General features: G+C 48.5%; 1 protein-coding gene across 6 annotated transcripts in view; it reads right to left on the bottom strand.

The window, feature by feature from the left end:
• Positions 1–18,315, bottom strand: part of IGSF5 (immunoglobulin superfamily, member 5) — a 43,398-nt gene extending 25,083 nt beyond the window's left edge. The window contains exons 1-4 of one of the 6 annotated variants that reach the window (XM_012640110.1): positions 17,055–18,315; positions 14,579–14,657; positions 8,870–9,187; positions 3,806–4,105 (exon numbers count right to left, since the gene is read on the bottom strand). In XM_012640110.1, coding sequence (XP_012495564.1) covers positions 3,806–4,105; positions 8,870–9,187; positions 14,579–14,636 — 676 coding nt within the window. In that variant the 5' untranslated portion in view covers positions 14,637–14,657; positions 17,055–18,315. The other 5 variants (XM_012640109.1, XM_012640111.1, XM_012640108.1 and 2 more) reach the window with 5 other exon arrangements.
• Positions 18,316–20,637: the final 2,322 nt, after the last annotated feature.

Here is a 20,637-nt window from a genome sequence, read left to right as displayed (position 1 = left end):
AATATAAGATGTCACCACCAGCATGTGAAAAGCACACATTAATATAAAATGTCACCACCAACATGTGCAAAGCATGCTCCTGTGCCCACTAGAGGGGACGCAGGAGATCTCTGAATCAATAAAATAAATGATAATAAATTGCTCACTCTCCTGTCCTGTGTGCTTTGGGACCAGGACTGTCCTAAGTGCTTTAGGCATTTTAACCCACTTAATTCTCACACCAACAACATCCCTATAAGGTAGGTATTATTATCTCAGTTTTACAGATGGGAAAACTGAGGCTCAGAGAGGGTACATAATTTGCCCAAAGTCACACAGCAAATGAGTGGGTGAGTTAGGATCAGAACACCGGCTGTGTCATGTCCAAGTCTGTGTAGGCAGGAGCAGCCGATGAGGCTGAATGGAAAGCCAGGGTCTTAGAGGGTTTTTAGTCTAGTAGCCCCCAGTCTTGGCTGCCCATTAGAGTAACTTGGGAACTTTTTTTTAAATCACAATTCCCAGGCTCCACGAAGACCAACGAAACCAGAACCTCTGGGGAGCGACCTGGGCATCTACATGTGTGTTAAGGCTCCTCCAGGGACTCTGACACACAGCCAGGACAGAGAACTGCTGTTCTCCTCCTGCCCATTTTACAGGTGAGAAAACTGAGCCCGAAGGTCAGCGACTTGCCCAAAGTTGCACCATCGGTGCCAGAGCAAAGATGCAGGACCGTCCTTCCACCACTCTTCCCTGTCTTCCAGACTGTCACTTCTCAAAAAAAAAAAAAATGAGATTATAACCAGGAATCACTACGTCCCACAAGGTGTTGGGGGGTCCTAGAAATACTGCTTCACTTAATCATTCTGCAACCGAGACACGAATAAGTGCACAAAGAAGACATCCCAGAGGGGCGCAGATGGCACCGACAGGGGCGGGAGGCGTCCTCCCTCTCCAGTTTTAGACGTGCCTGCAGTGAGCAAGGTTCATCTTACTCCTGTAACAAAAAATACTCACACCCCCGCCTCTGTTGAAATAAAAAAATAATAAGTTTTTTGAAAGACATTGATTTTTAGGAAAACAGATCTGAAGATAAGTGTTAACCCTTTCGATACGCTCTTCTTTAAAGAAGCCTTTCGAACCACGAACCAGCAAGGACCTCACACAACGTTTTGGCTTGACCTGGTCAGGCCTCCTAATCCGCCATTGTCGTTCTTCTTTAAACGGCACACAGGCTTCGTTCTGGAAATGAAAACAAATTCCTTGCCCTTCTAGGAAATGGGTGGAAAAATCGATGTTTATCCCATCCCCAGCCTCATTGACTCTCTGTAAGCCTCGCTGTGCTCCTAACGCTTCCTCTGGCCACCAGCTCCGTGAGCCAAGGCTGCAACGAGGTCTTCGACTGATAAAACTTGCATAAAACACACAACACGCAGCCAGCACCAACTGCTCTGGACCTTGATGAATAATTTAGAAACAAATTACCCTTTTCCAAATGAGCCCAATAAAGCCAGACTCACGGCAGGGCACCCGCTGACCTTACCTCCCCAGCCGTCACGCCTCCAGCTGCCATAATTAAGGCGCCAGTCCTAGTCCAAGAAGAATTCGGCTGAATTAAACCTGATTAAGGGAAATGAAGTGCCTCTTTCTTTTCCCTTCCCCTACAAAAGAAAAAATGTGCAGGCAAGCTAATCTCTAAACTCCATTTCCACGGGGTACCACCAATCAGGCCAGAGCTCTGGCCACATTATTACCTTGTTAAGATGTTCAACAGTTTTATCCCATTGGGTGCCAATGGAAATTTTTAAATCTTCCCTTTCAAAGTCTGGACCATAATTTATCATACTTAGATAGCTTAAAGTATGATATTTAAGGTTGGCTGCTTGGAGAAATGGCGGATTCCAGGCGGGGACAGGGGAGTGCAAAGTTGAGTCTGGGACATCTTGTTGGGCCAGGTGCTCAAAAACTAAGAGGAAATGTCGGAAGGACACCAGAGCCAGCTTGAAGGGATTCCCACGGAAGTCTCTTCTCGATGGAAGAATGCCAACTACTAAACAAGGAAAGAGTAATGGAAGCAGGAAATCGCTCTTTTACGACCACCACAGAAATAGTTAATTCCGGCAATGACTTCATGAATGCGAGTTATTGGGCGAAAGACGGCAAGCAAACAGGATATTCCCACAGTATCCGTAGATTACATATTATTTATAAAGGCCAAAAGGTACCTTTACAATGGAGAAATCTGGGGGATGTCACCTTAACTGAACCATAAACTTACTGCCAATGAGAGAGAAAATTGTCATCCTGTGCCCACATGGCATCCCCTGTATCTTGCCAGAGTGTTTAGCCTAAATCAAAGTATGTGGGAAAAATTCAGGCAAAGCGAAATTAAGAGGCATCTTGCAGAAATAGCCTGGACGCTTCAGAAATGTTTACATCGGGAAAGACAAAAGACAGGAGAAAGCCGTGTGATGGTGAAGGCAGAGGCCAGGGTGACGCTTCTGCAACCCAGGCAATGTCAAAGGTCGCCGGCAAAGCACCAGAGTGAGGGAGAGGCACGGGACGGGTTCTCCTTCACGGCCTCGGGAGGAACCAGCCCTGCTGACATCTCAGACCTCCAGCCTCCACAACCGCGAGACAATGAATTCCATCGTTTAAGCCACCCCGTCTGTGGCACTGTTACGGCAGCCACAGGACACCCATATGCCCCCAAGTGGCTGCTCACATGGTGTACAGAGTTGCCAGGTGAGCAGATTCTAGAGAAAGGCTGTCCCTGCCATTTACTCACTCTACAGACGTGGGCAAACTCTGAACAGCACTGACCCTGTCACCGTCTTGACCATGGCGGTAAGAGCAACACCACTCACGGGGCTGTCAGGCAGGTTAACTTGGTGAATATTTGAGAAGAGCTTAGAATACTGCCCGATACTTGGTAAGTGCTATAGAGTGCTGTTTATTATTGTTACTATTATTATTTTGCTTTGGCTGTAGCTTTGTTCTGCACTTTCAAAGATCTCAAGTAAAGGTGTTTTCATAATAGGAAAAGCTTAGACCAAAAGAAAAGTTCTTAGCTTCTAGGCCCAGCTTTGCCCCACCAGCTATGTGGCCTGGATAGAACCATGGCATTTCTCTAGGTCTCCCTTCCTCTTTTGGAAGATAAAGAAATTAAAATAAAACTCCAGCGCCCCGACCCCACCCTGTCCAGGCCAACTCAGAGCTCGCAGGCTCTGTGCAACCTTTCAAGAAACGTGGTTAGAGTTTCTGGTACGCCAAGAACCCTAGAGGAGATTCTTTGGGGGGATCTAAATGTCCAAGTTATGTCACTTAGTCAAGTTAAACAATATATAGAGACTCGATACTTTGAAATACATTGTGGATTTGCTGGGTAAAAAATGAAGCGTCATAATTGCACTGAGTTGGAAGAAATCCAACAGGACCTGAACACCTTCCTGAAACACTAGGACTTGCTCCATATTGTCTCAGAGGGTGGGATGAAACTGGTGCAGCGGTGGGTAAAAGCTAGAGGAAAATGTTTACTCCAACTATTAGTCTCTGAATCTGACGCTCTTTTATGATAAATAACCAGCAAGATTCTCAATGGTTTTCAAATGCAATTAGGAAAGAGAAAAACGTTAAGATGGAATTTAACAAGCAGACGAGTTTACAGGGTCATTAAACTAACAGCAGACGTGACTTGCCTTCATTAGCGGCCCTACCTGAAAATCAAGTTCGCCATATGATTTTCCTAGGCACTGTTGATGAAGGAGAATGACACAGTATACAGCATGAAATAACAATGTATCTGATGCAAAGCAGAGTCTGCACTTACCCAGGGCAGGCTGAACCACAGTGAGGTTCACACTTGCAGACTTGTGGGCCTGCAGGCTCCTCAGAGTGGCCACGCAAGTCAAAGTCCCATTGCCCTGCGGCGTGAGAGCCAGGATGCTCCGCGCACTGTGAAGGTCTCCGGGCTCCGGCACAGAGTAATTGCTGGCCTGGCTGACGGGGACGCCGACCTCCCAGGAAAACTCCGGGAGTGGGGTCCAGCCCAACGCTCGACAAGTAACATTACAAGGCTCATCCTCAGTGACCACAAGACTAGCACTGGGGATGAGCAACACTCCCATAACTAAAGGAGAAAAGAGAGAAACATTCTGAAGAGATGACAGTGCCTCTCAGGTTTTGTATTTCTTTTTTTTTCTTTAAATTTTTGCTTCAAATCACATTTCATGAGACCAATTTTCCCAAGCCCCAAAGGCTGTGTCTATACCAGGAAACCTTAACTCAGGTTTTATCTGTGTCTTTTTTTTATACCTGCTGGGTTCTCAAAGAAGGTGAAGTTGCTCCCAAGAAAACATAAAATTACATGGAAAATGAATAAATGAAAATCAGGAACCAGAGGAAAATAATTATATGGGGAAGAGAAGGCAGATGTCTGTGCCATAGGAGGCTACACAGTCACTGAAGTGGAGCTACAAAATTGTCCTGGGCTGTCCTGGCAGCAAAGGCAAAAAGGGGAAACAATCTCCACCTTCTTTTCAATGTAAGGAGGACACATACCAGCGTGGGAGGCAAGCCTCTCCTGGACTTTTGGTCAGATTCATTTTATTTATTTTGGAGGTCACATATTTTTTGAACATAACTTCCTATGATATTGCCTTAAAATATTTCTTGTTACAAATTAAATCAACATCTACTCTAATTACAGAAGTAACTAACCCAGATCATATACCAGAATAACTTAGGTAAGTTATTTTTAAATTTTTGTGAAGAACCCACTTGCAGAGGCCAGTGTTCCCGCTGTAAATAACTCGTATGAAAATAGCGCTTGTTTTTGCAAGTGTTACTGGAATAACCTAAGGATTGGTCCCAGGAAAGACACAGCCTCGGTGAAATGTCCACATTAAAACATGCTAAAACTGCCGGCCGCACAGTACAGTGGAAAGAACACCAGACCAGGAATCAAAAACCTATTCTCAGTCCTGGCTCTGCCACAAAACTGCCATCGCCTTGGGCGACTCACGGAAATTGTGGGCTTCTCTGTTCCTCGCCTGTCTGGTGAGACGATTTGACCAGATCAGCAGTTCCCAAACATTTTCGTTTCAGTGCCGTTTACACTTTTCAAAATCATTGAGGACTCCAAAGACCTTTCATTTCTGTGAGCTGTAGCTACAAATATTTATCATATTTGAAATTAAAATTAAATAATTATTTTAAAATATTTATCTAAACATAACAATAACTCATTACATGTTAATTTAGACTAACATTTTTATGAAAAAGGATTATATGTTTAAACCAAAAAAGTTAATAAAAAGAGTGGCACTGTTTTACACCCATGCAAATCTCTACTGTCTGGCTGTACTCTCATATCTGTTTCTTTATTCAGTCTGTTGCAATATACTGCTTTGTTTGAATGATGTAAAGAAAATCTAAACTCACATAGATATGTAGTTGGAACAGTGAGGAGGGTTTATTAGCTTTTTCAGATAATTGTGGAGATTCTTATATACTCAACAAGTAACGTTTTTTTAAAGGTTGGTTGCACTGTGGATCTGGAACTTTCATTCTCTGTTGCATTAAAATCCATTGCACTATCTGGTACTTTGAATGGATCTTTTACCCTTGCGTGATTCTGTATCATTATACTTCAGTCATTTGGAAAATGCTGGTCCACTGAGTTACTCGGACCTTTCCAATGTGCAGTGGAAAGCTCCCATGCACATTTGTGAGAACAAGAGTAAAAAAGGCAGCTAACGTCTTAGTATTATTATGAAAACAGTCGTGACCACACAGGCCATCCTGAAAGGGTCTATGGGTGTGCCCAGGAGTCCCCAGACTACACAGAGCTGGATCAGCTTGGAAAGACCTTTCTACTCTGAAATGTTAGATTTCCAATTATTCCTTTCCTGAATATTCTCTTAAAATAGGTAAGGCGCTTTGGCTAAGTCAAGGGCCACTGTAAATGAAAATAAGTAGAAAAAGGATTTGTTCCTTAAATCTAAAAGGTTTTGTGATTGTTCTTTAGTCTGTTTATTGTTTTGTTTTGTTTAGTGGAGAGGTGGTTTCAGATGCCAGGAACTGGGAGGAATGGCATTGCCTCGGTTAGCAACAGAGGATCTTGAACTTAATCAAGTCCTTGTGGCCCACAGAATGTAAGAGGTCTAGAGTTCGCTGTGCAATCAGTTGGTGGATCGAGCCGTAACTAGACCAATACAGCCATCTCAGACACTTTCTTTTTCTGTATACAATCAGGATTCAACTTTTTCCCACTGGCTTTCACAAACGTTATCCAGGTGCGTGACAAACAGGTCACACAAAGTGATTGCTGGAGTATTCGCATAGATCTTAGATGACTCAGTTTGGAGTTACGTCAGCTCTCTTTACTTTTCTTGTTGACATATAAGGAGGGGGGAAAAACAATCATTGGATAATTCATGGGTGTTTCTTCTTTTTTCAAGATTCTTTCTCCCTTGAGGGAGACCCAGCTGCTCAGAGAACACTTGCTTCTCTGGGAACTAAGTGCCACCCAGACCAATGAAACCAGGGTGAAATGATCGAGTTCTGTCCCAGCTCTCTGGGTTCCCTCCGTGTGACCTTGGGGAAGCCTTTAACTTCCCTAGACGCTTGCTCTTCCGTCTGTATTAGAACCAAAAACTACAGTAATTACCAATCTATCAAAATGCATGTTAGGGTATTCAGACAAATTGGTAGATTTATGGCTCTCGGAAAAGATGCTACAAAACAACGTGGATTTATGAATTTGATATGTCGTCACTATAGCAACCATGAGCCATGCCTTTGATCCTGCATTTCCCTGACCGAGGGGTGCCGTCCTGCTCTCTGGCATCCTCATTTGGCCTACCATCTACCGACCTCCACGGCACATCTCGAACGGCACCGTCTCCGTGGAATCACCCACGGAGGCTTTGCTGACTGTCATCTCCCATCCCCTGCACTTGCCAGCACCTGTGTGGCACCCCGATTATTTGTGTGACTTTCATCATCCACTCTTCTTGTGAGGTTCTTCAGAACAAGAATTGTGTCTTAGTCTATTCATTTTTTTTTTTTTTGAGTCACCCTTAAATACCTGACACGAGGGCATGCTTTCATTGGGAACGCAATCGATAACAGCACATGGCCACATGCGGACTGCTGTACGCTAGCTGCTGTGAAGGCTTTACACGGACCTACTCACTTGATGGCACAACGGCCCTACGATGAGGAAACTGGAACACAAAGTCATTAAGTAACGTGCCCAAGGTCACACAGATTGTAATAAACAGGGAACGCGCACCCAGGCAGCCGGGCCCCTGAGTCTGCACTACTAACCGCTAGAGCGCTCTGCCTCCCAACTGAATGTGCAGAATTAAGAGAACTTTGGAGTCTTCAAACCATCCTCAGTCAATTTTTCACCTGATCCTCACAGCAAACCGGTGAGGTGGGCGGGAAGCTTTATCCCAATTTCAAAGATGAAGAAATTGGGCCATCCCAAGAGTCTCTCTGGAGGATAACTGGTGAAGTCAAAACCAGCATTTATATCTTTGATTCCTTTTCCTGTGTTCTTTCCTTTATACTACAAATTATTATAACAAGAATCTGGTCATGCAAATTAGGCCAATAGTCCTAGGTAGCTTTATAAAATCACTTATTTAGAAAATATTACTGTACCCCAATTAAATCACACAAAATTAAAGACACACAAAAGTAAAGGTACACAAGTTCAGCTAAATTTCTAAAGTAAAAAGGAATTTTGAAGATACAAATAGAAATAGGTAGAAAGGTCTCCACCAAATGTTATCAAATCTGATTTGACAGCAACGTGAATATGGAAAGAATCTTTGGGAATTCCTTCTAGACAAGTAAATAAATTGATATAAGAAATTATTTCAAAGACATAATGTAGTCTCTTACTGCCATAGAAATTAGGAATTCTACTCGTTCCAATGCATCGATATTAGAGTATAAATATACTTTTAAAAAATGCAAAGTGATTCAATTTTGGTAAGACTATTCCAAATCCTTATAAAGCATTCTTTTACTTTCTTTATCGTGCAACATGATCTTCGGCACCTCAAAATTACCTTTCAAAATGAAAAATAAGTTATCCATTATTATAAGTTTTGTATACTCTTGTCTTCTCTCTCAACGACTTGATATATTTGGTGAACACACACCTTTGGCTATCATCACCACTGTAGCTGGGGGCAGGGAAGAGAAATCGATTGGGGAAATTCCACTTGGAAGAGGAAAAGTTCAAGCATGCTCCAAAGCTGATAAATGATGTAAGCAAAGAAATGCAGCCAAGTGCATGAAAAACTAGAGAAAGGGCAGCAACCGTCAACTATCTCTAAACCAAAGAAAAGTGACTGCAACCGGCCCCAGAAGAATTCCAGGATGTATTTCCAGAAGTTATTAGACACTGAGATGGATTAGATGGGCAAGTGATAAAATTCGTCTCTAACAGTGTTAATAAGGAAAAGAGGAAAGGAAAGAAGGAAAGAGAGAGGGAACCGAGCAGGGAAAGGGGAAAGAAGAAAGGGAGGGAGGAAGAAAGGAGAGAAATCTACAAATTAACAAACATTAGTCCATTTAGAATAATCCTAAGCCTATTGCCAGGCTGACCTATTGAAGGCTGACCGTGCATGAAAGAAGGGAGGAAGGGAGGGAGGGAGGGAAGGAGGGAGGAGGAAAGAGGTGACAGATAGACAAACCACAAAACACAAAACACAAAAAAAATGATGCCAGTTCAGCATAGTTGTAAGTATAACACCAACTGAAGGTGGACCGTGTCATCCCATACGGCATGAACCTCAGAAGGTCCCTTCCGGCCCTCTGACATCCAACCCAATGGACTCCAGATGCTCCGCGTTGGAGCCACCTGCAAACACACCTTGGACCGAAAGGAAAGCAGATGCATCCCGGTTACTGTTCTGGAGGCTGCATTTGACCTGCCCAGAATCGTTGAGCTGCACGTCGTGGATGATCATCTCAGAGACGAAGTTGTCGCCCACGTCATAGCTCTCGGAGGTGAAGCGGTCGTTGGTGATGATGGGCTCCGTGGGCGTCACGCTCAGCACCACGGTGCCTTCCAGAGCCCACATGATGAGCTTCCAGCCCTGGGAGACGGTGCAGTTGAAGCGAGCCTCCGAGCCCTCCAGGACCGTTGCATTCTTGGGACCTTCTACGATTTGGTAGCCGGATCCAGAAGCTGGAAGACAACCACGTTTTCAAGTTGGTAAATGAATCAATCTACGTAAATCAGCTGTGCGGTTTCACCCTTCTGTATTCACAGTTGCAGCGCCCGGGTGTCCCATCCAATGGCTCAGACTCTGTGTGTCCTACTGGTCCTAACACCAGGTATCCCTGCTTCCAGCAGACACAAAGCCACCGCTGTGCCCCCCTTTCCACTCCACTCCCCTCAATCCATGGTCGCACTGGGTTGAGCAGTGTTCCCCAAAAATTCATGTCCACTGATCCTCAGAGTGTGACCTTTGAAAATATGGTCTTTGCAGACGCAATTAGTTAAGGATCTTAAGATGGAATCAATCTGGATTTAGGATGGACCCTAAATCCAGTCACAGGTGTCCCTACAAGAGAAAGGCAGAGGGAGATTTGGGCACAGAAGCACACAAATAAGAACACCATGGGAGGATGGAAGCAGAATGATGAATGATGCATCCGCAAGCCACGGAAGGCCAAGGATTGCCGGCAACAGACCCTCCCTCTGAGCCTCAGTAAGGAAACAGCCTATCTACTGGCACTACCCCAGGACTTGCAGTCACAGCAGCGGAGCCTGGACCCAAACTCCGACCTTCCCACTCTGAATTTCATGCTCTTTCCCCTCTGATGTCACTCAGAGTGACATCCTGGCAGACCACACACCTAGCTTTCTTCTCAACCGTGCATCAGTAAGACTGTGACACATTCCTCTTAGTCTCTGGTGCTGCGTGATCCAGGGCGCTGGCCAGCAGCCTGCCATATGCGTTGGTTGGGTGTCCCCAAATAACCGTGGCTCCCCTTTCCTTCCTATCTTGCAAGGCCAAGTGATAAGGCTGGTTCTAAAACAGTCTCATCACAGCCCTTGGGGTTTCTGGGGAGGAGCCAGGCTGGCGGACACACAGTGACACACTGACACTCACCTAAGCACCCAGAACACACTGCGGGGTGGCCCTGGCTCCCCCGGGGGGGACTCGCTGATGGGCGAGAGTGAGCTGCCGCACAACCGGCCCCACTGCAGCAGGAGCGGCATGGTGGCCAGGGTCAAGGAGGGGCCCTGGCTTGGCAGAGGCAGAACTGAGGAAGGGCGGAATTCACTAAGCCAATCTGGTGTCCGGGTAAGCACAATCTCTACTCTTTGCGTTGTCCCTCCCTGGGCATGACAGGAGAAGAGAGGAGTGACTCTAAAACACAACTCAGGGCAGGTCTTCCGCCCGACCCCTGGGGCAGGTCTCTCTGCTCCAAGATTCCTTTAATCTTTCATGTAAAAAAAAAAAATCTCAGGAAGGGAAATCAGAAACGATTCCCCAGGGAAGCCGCAGCCACTGGGCCAACTCGGCCCTTTCGATGAACCCCGAAGTGCATGTTAAGAAGGAGGCCTGGCGTGGTGGCTCACACCTGTAGTCCCAGCACTTGGGGAGGCCGAGGGGGGAGGATCGCTTGAGGCCAGGAGTTTGAGACCAGCCTGAGCAAAATCGAGACCCCCGTCTCCACTAAAGACAGAAAAATTAGCCAGATATGATGGTGTGCGCCTGTGGTCCCAGCTACTCAGGAGGCTGAAGCAGGAGGATCACTCGAGCCCAGGAGTTTCATGTTGCAGTGAGCTATAATGACACCACTGCACTCCAGCCAGGGCTACAGAGCAAGACCCAGTCTCAAAAAAAAGAAAAGAAAAGAAAAAAAAGAAGAAGAGGAGGAAGAAAAAGAGAAAAAAGAAATAGCCAAATCTACACCCCAAGGAAAGCAGGACAGGCCACTTCTCACTCCTTGCTGTAATGACCCAGCTCCTCCTGCACCTCTGCTTCAGGTCATGGGGATCACAGGGTCAGAGCCCCGCAGGATAGGGCAGGCAGTACCAGGGTGGGTGCGCCCCAGGCTGGCCCTCCCAGGACCTCTTCCCAGGCAACTTCCTCAGAATAAGCAAACCCTCTGAAACCGTAGTTCCTTCCACTGCGTTGTGTGCGACGGTGAGATTATTTCACTCCCAAGCCAGTCCTTACACGCCCCACGGACTGCACGTGTGACCAAGGAATCAGCAAATATTAATACACGTAGGCTCCGTACCCTACGCTGCAGCTGGGGAGGTGGAAGAAAGGGAGGAAGGAAGGGAAGTCCTTGAGTTGCATTTGACCTTACAATTAATCAGGAGGCACCAAATCCTAAGCCCGAATGCCCCTGACATGGTGCTGGCTGTCCTTGCCCAGGTAAACTGCCCTCCGGCTACGCCTGGAGACTCCGAAGCTGTATTTCCAGTAATCTGAGGTCCTGAATCTCATTCCTGTCTCATCTGTGTCTTATCAGTGGTGGGGCGTGTAACCCTGCCCTACGCAGAGCAAACACGCGAACAGCAAATAAGACCTTTGTCAGTCGCCTACCTCACCTCGAAACCTCCCTTTAGCCTTTGCTCCGCCTTCTCCTCTGTAGAGCAAAGAGGCAGACAGGGCAGGGCAGTGAGAGAGCTCCTGCCCGGGACCCTCCCTGCGGCCACCGGCGACACTGTCACCCAATACCAGGTCCCAGCCTCTGCTGTCCCCATGATGCCCTTGTAGGAGATTATCCACATGGAAGATTCTCATTCATGCCAACTCTCCCCAGCTCACAAATCCACGTCTCCGCCCCGGCTTCCTGCTTTCTCTCTTGGCCGCCCACGAGGACTGCAAAGATTCCGTTTCTTCTACTCACTCCACCCTAATGTCTGCAAAGCGTAAATCACCCACACGGTGGCTCGCTTGCCAGCCTCTGTGGCTCCTGCCTGTCCTCCCCAAGTTGACACTAAATACAAGTGTCATTCTTCTGCCACGCCTGCTCCCAGCTCCCGATTCTCTGGGGCATAAGGGGCTACACCCACCCCGCCTCTTTGGGCCTCCCTGGCTACATCTGAGGAGCCCTCACCTCTCCTCTCTTCCCTGGAGTTTGTAATGGATGGGAGCGCCAGACCGGAGATGTAGGTTGACAGGAGGAAGGGAAATGAAATGGAGGGCAGAAGAGAAGGGCTTTGGTGACACAGCTTCAGAAGGAAACGATGGGAGTCAGGATGTGTCAGACGTGGGAACCCACAGGAGGAAACCGAGAAGTGAGGGGGGTCCTGGGCTGGCCCAAGCTGCCCCCAGGTCCCGCTGATGGTGGCAGGAGTCAGTGTCCCACTGAGCCACCCCCACCCCCCCTAACCTGTGGCAGCCAGAGGGGGATTCTCAAAACACGAATCTGAGCTGGGACCCCTCCCCTACTTCCACCTCCACACTTTGAAAGATCAATGTCGTTTAGGATAAAAACCAGATAATCCTTAACATTATCACATTTTAAGACCCAACTTAGCTCCACATCAACTTTCTCCCTAGCTGCAATTTGTCCTAAACTCCACCCTCCCGCCACTGGACCGTCTAATTTATCAAACTCACCAACTCTTTCTGGCCCCAGGACCTTGGCACATGCAGTGACCAGCCTGGAGTGCCAGCCTCACTTGCTCCTCAGCTGCCGGCCCTGTCATCTCCTCCCCAGGGAAGCCTTCCCAGACCACCCTATCTGGGCTACAATTCTAGAACAGGGTCTCAAAGCAGCAAAGCAACTGTCACAGCGTGGTTTTATATTTATTTTTGCTCACAATTTCATACTTGTTTTCCCGACCAGGCTCTAACCCCTGTGTTTGCAAGGACTATGCCTGGTTTTACTCGTCCGAGGGCCTACGACTAAGTGGCATATAACAAGGGTCCAGTGAATATTCACTGAGTGAAGAGCAACGTGGCTGAGTTCTGTACAGCCCATTGTACGGTAAGCAAGGTGGAGGGGGCGGGCTGGGTGCACACAGAGGCTGCTCTTGGCTATTCAGAGCCAAGTCTATAAATGAAGACGATTCTGCCCACGGGACTTCCCAAGATGAATCATCGGAGGACTTCAGTGTTCATTACAAATGTGGGGATGACCCCGTCTCCCTGGGGGCTCTGGAATTAGCCCATAATACTCTCCTCTCCGAGAATAGCCATCTCCAGGCCTCAAGCCAGAGCCTCTCTGCCCTCAAAACAGTACTTAAGCCTCAGCTTCCCCAGGGAAAAGTCTCAGAAACACCAGACCCAGAGTCCATCAGTTGCCCACCAAACCTTTGGGAGAGATTTTTGTCACCATGGCCAAAATAGGCTCCGATGGTACCTTGTGCCCAAGATGTATATCAAGGGGGGTTGCTAGCCCCACTCTCAGCCTCTAAGCTCTGCACAAGCAGGGACCTTGTTTTCCTCTCCGCTCTGCAAACAGTTGTTTAACAAGCACCCCCGAGCACCTTGTACTGCTTACCATACAGCTTGCAAACGTCTTTGCCCCCAAACACAGTTCGACACCACAGCCTGGCACTCACAGACTAAGGTATAAACGCATCCAAGCCAAGATTTCACAAAACAGTTCTGCATGCAACACACTCTGATATTTCCTGTTCTATTTTATTCCATTTTATTTTTTCAAATGTTGTCAGGACCAGAGTTTTAAAACACACTGTGTAGCCATCCAAAATAGAGAACACACATAAAGTACAGAACAAGAGAAACTCGTCTGTGCAGTGAGAAGTCAGAATGATGGTCCCTCTGGGGAGGGGGTGGTAGGACACAGGAAGGAGCTGCTCAAGGAATGTTTCTGTCTCAACATCATTGACGCGAATGTGCCCAGTTTGTGAAAACTCATGGAGCTAAACCTTTAGGATGGGTGCCCTTTTCTGTACGTATTTAATATCTTATTCCTCAATACATGCCTTCAAATCCCTGCAGTAAAGAACGCAAGAGGGGTTTATAATCTGGCTGGGAAAGCAAGACTCACACCCCTGCAGCAATGGAAACAAGACAAGACCTACTTAAAGCTAAAGCTGGTTGTACACACTCCAGCCCCGCCAAGGAGCCTCCAGCCTGCATGCTGTGTCTTTTGCAAAGCAGAGTCTGGGCAGGAGACCCAGGCCTTGCACACCCTTGAGCCCATTCTGACTGATACCCGGGCTGGTGAGGAAGGGGAGGCATCACAGGAAACAGGCCCCTCACCCCATCAATAAACAGGAACCGTGATTCTCAGCCTGAGAATGACAGGGTCTGGCAGGCTTCAGGGAGGAGGTGATGCCTGAGGCAGGTCTTCCTTGGAAGCCAGATAGAAACTGAAGAGGTGAAAACCCAGGTAGGGGAGGGGACATGTCAACAGGTGCAAGAACTGGTGGGAAGGAGCCTGAGTCAGGCTCCCAGGACAGTGACGACGGTGGGGGCTCCAGAGCACCTGGAGGAAACAGACCCCCCTGAAGAGATGGCCGAGGGAAAGGGACACAGTGGGAAATGCCTAAGGAAGACCCTCTGGCAGCTGTGTGCCCCACGGCCCCCTGTGGTCCAAGTGGGTGCCCACGAACAGTCCAGGTAACCCTTACCTGCCAGCCCGGCCAGGACGCCCAGCACGGTCAGGAAGCCTTCCCAGCTGCCCTGCATCTCCGCATGGTCTTCCTCGCCCTGGGAAAATAAAGCAAGCAGGTAAAAGCCCACACTGACGAGTGTCCGCCCTGCAGAGGTCTTCTGTGCCCTGCCAGCTCACATGTGCCCACAGACACGGCGGATCGGCACGTCTCAGGATGGTCAGCAGCAGCCTCACCTGGGAATGCATCAGAAAAGCACGTTCTTGGGCCCAGCTCAGACCACCTGGGGGGTGGGCCCAGCAATCCGTATTTAAATAAGCCTCCCGGGAGATTCTGGTGCTCGCCAAGTCTGAGAATCACTGAATTAATGATCCTACTCCCCGGTAAGCCTGCATATACGTGGAGGGTACAGATGGAACAGCCTGAGCTCTGAACTACGGAGCGAACTGCAGAGCCTGGGCTTGCTGCTATTCATTTCAGTCCCTCGTCCTGAGAAAACCATCCTGCCACGTTTGAGCTCGCATTCTCGAAAGGGAAGACAAGCAACACAAGGAACGAATAGATTACAGAGCCTATTAGAAGGTGGCAGTAGGTGTGGAGAAACTAGAAAGGGGGGTGTGCGTGGGGCGGGTTGGCTATCAATTCCGCAGGGTGGTCAGAGACAGGCTCCCGAGAAGCTGCGCGAGGGATGGTGATGAGGTGGGGCCTCAGCCACCTCCCCTGACATCTGTTGGAAGAGCTCTCCCTGCAGAAGAAGCCACAGGTGCAAAGGCCCTGGGGTGGGACCATGTCCGGAAGGTCTGAGGAAGTACAGAGAGGGCTTGTGGCAGAGGGGGGTGCCGAAGGGGTAAGGTCAGAGTTAGGGAGGTCAAGGTGGACTGAGTAAGGCCAGGCCAGCTGCCTGGCCTTTGAGGATCCTGCCGTGTACACCTCTTGGTCCTTCCTTCCGACCCCTCTGATCTTTGACAACCCTCCTGCTCACCCTGCAGTCCCGCATTTTTTCTCTTTGCCTTTCCCTTCTCCCCTGGGACTGGCCTATTCAAGGCACTCGCCACTACTGCTTGGTCCCACTGGAACACTTAGGGCTAAATCCCCTGTGTGCTGGCACACCAGGACCTGTCTGCCAAAACAATGCTCCTCAGCCTCAGGAAAGGGTCTCCTCATTTCAGACATCCCTCCATCTCCCCACCCCCGATGCGTGGAGCCCAGTGACCTGGGTGGTTCTCACGCTGGCTGTCGCATCCACACAGGTTCCGCAGCCTTGCTAGGGCGGTCCACCTGTCCCTCTGAAATAGGAGGTGCCAGGTCCCATCAGAGACCCCGAAGTGAGATTTTATAATGTGTTGACACACACATCCAGGGCTCCGACCTCCCTTTTTCTCAGGCAGGCCCTAGAAGACAGACCCCACAGCCAACCCAGGAGTGGAAATACAAGAACTGAAATCAGGATGGGAAACAACTGCCACACATCAGCTCGCAGGTATCTCCCCGACCTGCCGAATAAAACGGAGTGTCAGTGAGAAGGGTCGCAAAGATGCTCGGGCCCACAACCCACGCCCGACACAAAGGCACGTTGCTGGGCATCCACCACTCATGAGAAGGAAGGTGGAGTTTCCACCCTTGTTTCTATGATGTCTTTGGAAAGCCAAAGTGAGCAGGTGCACTAAACTATACGCATGCCACGGTTTGAAATATGTGTGCCGCAGTAGCATTCCACTGTGGAACCCAGCCCCTTGTAATAGTCTGAAATAGACTCAGCAAATCCCTAAAAATCGGTCTCGATAGCAAGTTATGCAGCAGCTGCACACAACCAAAATGAAATCACAGCCTTCCGAGACTGACCCAAGATCCAGGATCATTAAGCGCCAAATAAATCATTTCCTAATTTTCAAGCTTCAATTAACACAACTCCACAAGCAAACTGCTCTACCAGTCACCCGGAACTCCAGGCTCTGTCAGAGAAAGGAGGAAAAATGAAGCCATCTCGTTATGAAAGTTTACACATTTTACCGAAATCAATCATACCAAGCGTGGACCCGGCGCTGTTGGAACTGCAGCGATGGATTAAGGTCCATCAGGAAATACTTCTCGTCACTGATAAGCAGGTAGCCGCAGACGCAGAGGGAGAACAGATTACTTAACTCATTAAACGCCCCGTCTGCCAACATGCTCACACGTCATTCAATCTCTGCGTGAGAGAAGAGTCCGGCAGAAGCCACAGGGCAGGCAGTGCGGGGACTCGCCCAGAGCTCCGGGAACGGAGTCAGGAGGTTACTATCGCATGGGTTTATGACGGGATGGCATTTGAAGGGTGTGTGCAGTTGGGACGCTGTCACAAAGCTGACTTCAAGTTTAACTGACACCAGATGAATTGCTTTGATTAAAAGAGAACATACGCCAGGCATTGTTCGTTAATATCTCTGTGGGGTAGTTTGAGCGGGACGTGAGATTTGACTTCTCATTCATTTCATCATGGCAGACTTGAAGTACCTACTTTTAGTTGAAAAACTGCTAAGTCTTCTTAAAGTCCTCAGTCATCAAATTGTATGAAACATGCAGGATTTAAACCCCACGCCAATTCCCGAAGACTCCAGCTCTGTGTGCCCCTCCATTCAGGGCCTGCCTTCTCAGAACTCCAGAAACTTCTGAAGGACTCTGCGTTCCCTGAGCCCTTCCCTCTGGAGGGGAACGAGTCTGCCCGGTGGACAGCCCGGGTCCCGCGTCACAGTAATTTTCCGGCGTTTGACTCCTGACTCCCCAGATTCCAGCCGAGTCTCAGCTTTCGGCCATGCCCAAGTGACAGTCACTGATGAGAAACTGTCGCGCATTCCTGAACTCTCAGAGAAGCCCACTCCTTTAATGTTTAACCCTGTGGAAGCTGCAAAACAAAGGTCATGTGTGTGATCACCGGCACTTTCCGGGAACCCGGCAGGAGAAAGCCAGGAGGCAAAGGCCGGCCCAGGAGGGCCGCAACCCCGACTCGTCTCACCTGGGACAGGTAAATCTCCTCCTCGGGGCGTCAGCGAAGGATCTCCCTTTCCTAAAGGCCTCCTGGCTGCGCCCGTGCTCCCCGCAGACGTGGGGACAGGCTCCGTCTGGCCTAGAGATCCTGATCCCTCTGCGCCAGGGAAGCGGAAGTTGCTCGGCAGTGGCTCTGTCGGGTCAGGGCCGTGCCAGACACACGGCAGGGCCCCCGCGGGCCCCACGCTCCAGGAAGGCGTGAGCACGTCAGAGGGCGGCTTTCCCCGTTAATCATCAGCCAGCCCCGCCCGGCAGCCGCTGCAGGAAGTGCAGGCCCAGGCTGGGCGCGCAAGGGCCTCCGGCCGGCCTGTCCTCCCGGCTGGGCCTCAGCGGCCTCTGCCTCCTCTTCCTCCCGGCAGACTTTCTCGAGTCCTCCAGAGCCCAGACCCCGCGCAGGCCCACCCCGGCCCCACTGTTCGCTCCCGCCAGCCCCCGGTAGAGTCTGGCCCGGCCGCCTGCGAAGGCCCAAGGGCTGGAGAAACCGGTTCCTTCTCCCAGCCAGCCACCTGGATATCCACAAGAACAAGTCCTTTTAAGAAAGAAAAAATGTCCTGAGGGCGAAGTCCTCTGGAACGTGACAGCCCTGGGAGTGAAGCACAGTCTCCTGTGGACGTTCGCCTGCGAGCTGCTGGGGAGGGCAGATGCCCGGCTCCTCGGCTCTGCTCCCCGTGACTGTTTCTGGAAAAGACTGTGAAAAACAGGAATTGATAGTAAGAGAATATACTTTGCTTTGTATGAGACGAATTGTTTAAGATTAGAGATTAGAGAAAAATGTGCTCTCTCTGATTCTAACTGATGCTATTTGCTTCTGTGACCGTGCTCGCTTTTAGTTGTTTGTTAAATGTAGTTAATCAGAAACAGGAATGAGAGCAGGAGTGACTCCATGACAGGCTGAACTTCCTGGAGTAGGCCTAAGTTTCGGTTTTCCCGAAACGACACCGCCCTTTCCCCCTGAAATGACGCTGACCTCAACTGGCGCGGGCGCGAAAATCCCGAGGCTTGGAGCCACTTTTAAAGGAACCAATCAGGAGCCAACACGATCAGCCACTTTTAAAGGAACCAAAACTAAGGAGGGGAGGGGGGAAGGTGTGCCCAGTGTGTCATGTGAAACCTGTGTCTCGTGTGTAAAACAGAAAAAGGTATAAAAGCTTAACCTCTACCCCAAGGCGGGGTCCTAGCCCTTAAAAGAGGCCACTGCGTTGGTGCTCTGGGACTTGGACCCTAGCTCGAGCTAGCCAATAAACTCCTTTGCCATTTGCAGCCTCGGTGACTCTGCCTCTCTGTTCCTGGGGCCGAGGGGAACCAGCTCTAACAACTGTCTCCCCAAATCCTGTTAGTTAGCATCATATTCGACTGTCCGCTTTTTATCAGTTCTTTGCGAATACCTGGCTTGTCGCCCCCATTCCATTTTAATCTCGTCAGGGGCCTCAAGTTCAAGGACATCTGCACATAACAGGCACCACCTACGTTGTAGCTCACATAAATAAAGTGAGACGCATTTGCATCCATTGCAATGCAGAGTAAAAAATAAATTTAAAAAATTGAAAATAAAAATAAAGTAAGACACAAAAGCAAATAAATGGGGGCCGAGGAGAAGAATCCTGTTCCTTCCGTTGAAGGGGATCAGAATGCACCCCCCAAAATATGCCACTTTGGCACAAAGATTATTTTAAGTTGGAAACAATTGAGATTCAAGAGATGCAAAAAAAAAAAAAGCCTTCTCAGAACTTCCCTTATGTGACTAAAAGCAGAAACTTCTGGGAAATAAAGTTGCCATAAATTCCTCTTCAGGGTGGCTCTACTCCCAGAAAAGAGAATGAGAATAAAACCTACCCTAGATCCCTTCTTCACGGCAGCATCGTGACCTTGAAGAGGACAGAAAAACCATTCACGCATGTATAGACAAATGTTATCACCAACATTTTTACTTCCCATCCATTCTGCTGAAAACCTGTTTGTCTCTCCTAAAGAAACGCATTCGTTCTTCCCATAAGAAGCCTTTCTCCCCCTTCCCCTTTCCCTGCCAACTTAGATATATTAATCTAAGCCTTTAACTCTAACCATTAAATGAGACACTCACTTTCTCTGTAGGCTCCCACATGCTTTTGACATAAATCTTTTTCTGCTGCTAATCTGTCTTTTAAATATCAGTTTAGTTCGCAGGCCCCAGGCACTGAACCTAAGAGGATGGGGGAAAATTATTTCTTTCTCCTGCTGCACAGTAACTGGACGTTTTGGTCTCATGTGTATCCTTTTTAGCCATCCCAAGTAACTGTATCAGGATTAGGTCAGCCGTACTTCACATTTGGTGAACCCTGAAATTTACCTCCCCTAACTTCACTGGCTCTGTGTCCTTTCTCCTGGTGGAAACTCAGTAGACCACAACTGCCATTAAAAAAAAAAAGTCATATTGAAACATCTTCCCTTTTACAACTAAGACATTATTTTTGAGCTTCTACTACATGTCTCCCCAAAATTCACATGTTGAAGCCCTAACCCCCAATGTGATGGTATTTGGAGATGGGGCCTTTGAGAGGTAATTAGGTCATGAGGGTGGAGCCCCCATTGTAACTGGCTCCATGAACAAATGTCAGTGACCCCTGCGTGCTTTTTACAATCCTCTCCCTTAACTATGAATACTTGACCTTTTGAGTTGTTTCCCAGAAACGATGGACTCAAACTCCTGGCCTTGAGTGATCCCTCCCGCCTCGGCCTCCCAAAGTGTTTGTGAGCCACCCCTGCCTGAAATGATGGATTTCCTGCAAGACAAAGGAGTTGATGATGCCACCCCCTCAACCTGCCCCAAAGCACATGGCCGCTCCTTAAAAAGCCCACGATCTCCATGAGTCAGAGAGACGGATTTGAGGCAGCTTCTCCAGTTCTCGCCACAAGACGTCTGTCGTATTAAAAAAATTTCTTTGTTCCTTGGCGATCCTCATCGTCTCAATAATTGGATCTCTGTGTGACAATCAAGTGGACCTAGACAGAAACCCCTTTGCAGTTTCAACAGCACCATGATGGAATTAGGGTCCTTGTAAGAATAGGAAGAGACAGAG

Source organism: Propithecus coquereli, unplaced genomic scaffold (assembly GCF_000956105.1).
Source record: "Propithecus coquereli isolate 6110/MARCELLA unplaced genomic scaffold, Pcoq_1.0 Scaffold148, whole genome shotgun sequence".
Classification (NCBI taxonomy): Eukaryota; Metazoa; Chordata; class Mammalia; order Primates; family Indriidae; genus Propithecus; species Propithecus coquereli.
The sequence above is the reverse complement of the archived record's forward strand: the minus strand, read 5'-3'. Positions and strand labels throughout refer to the sequence as shown.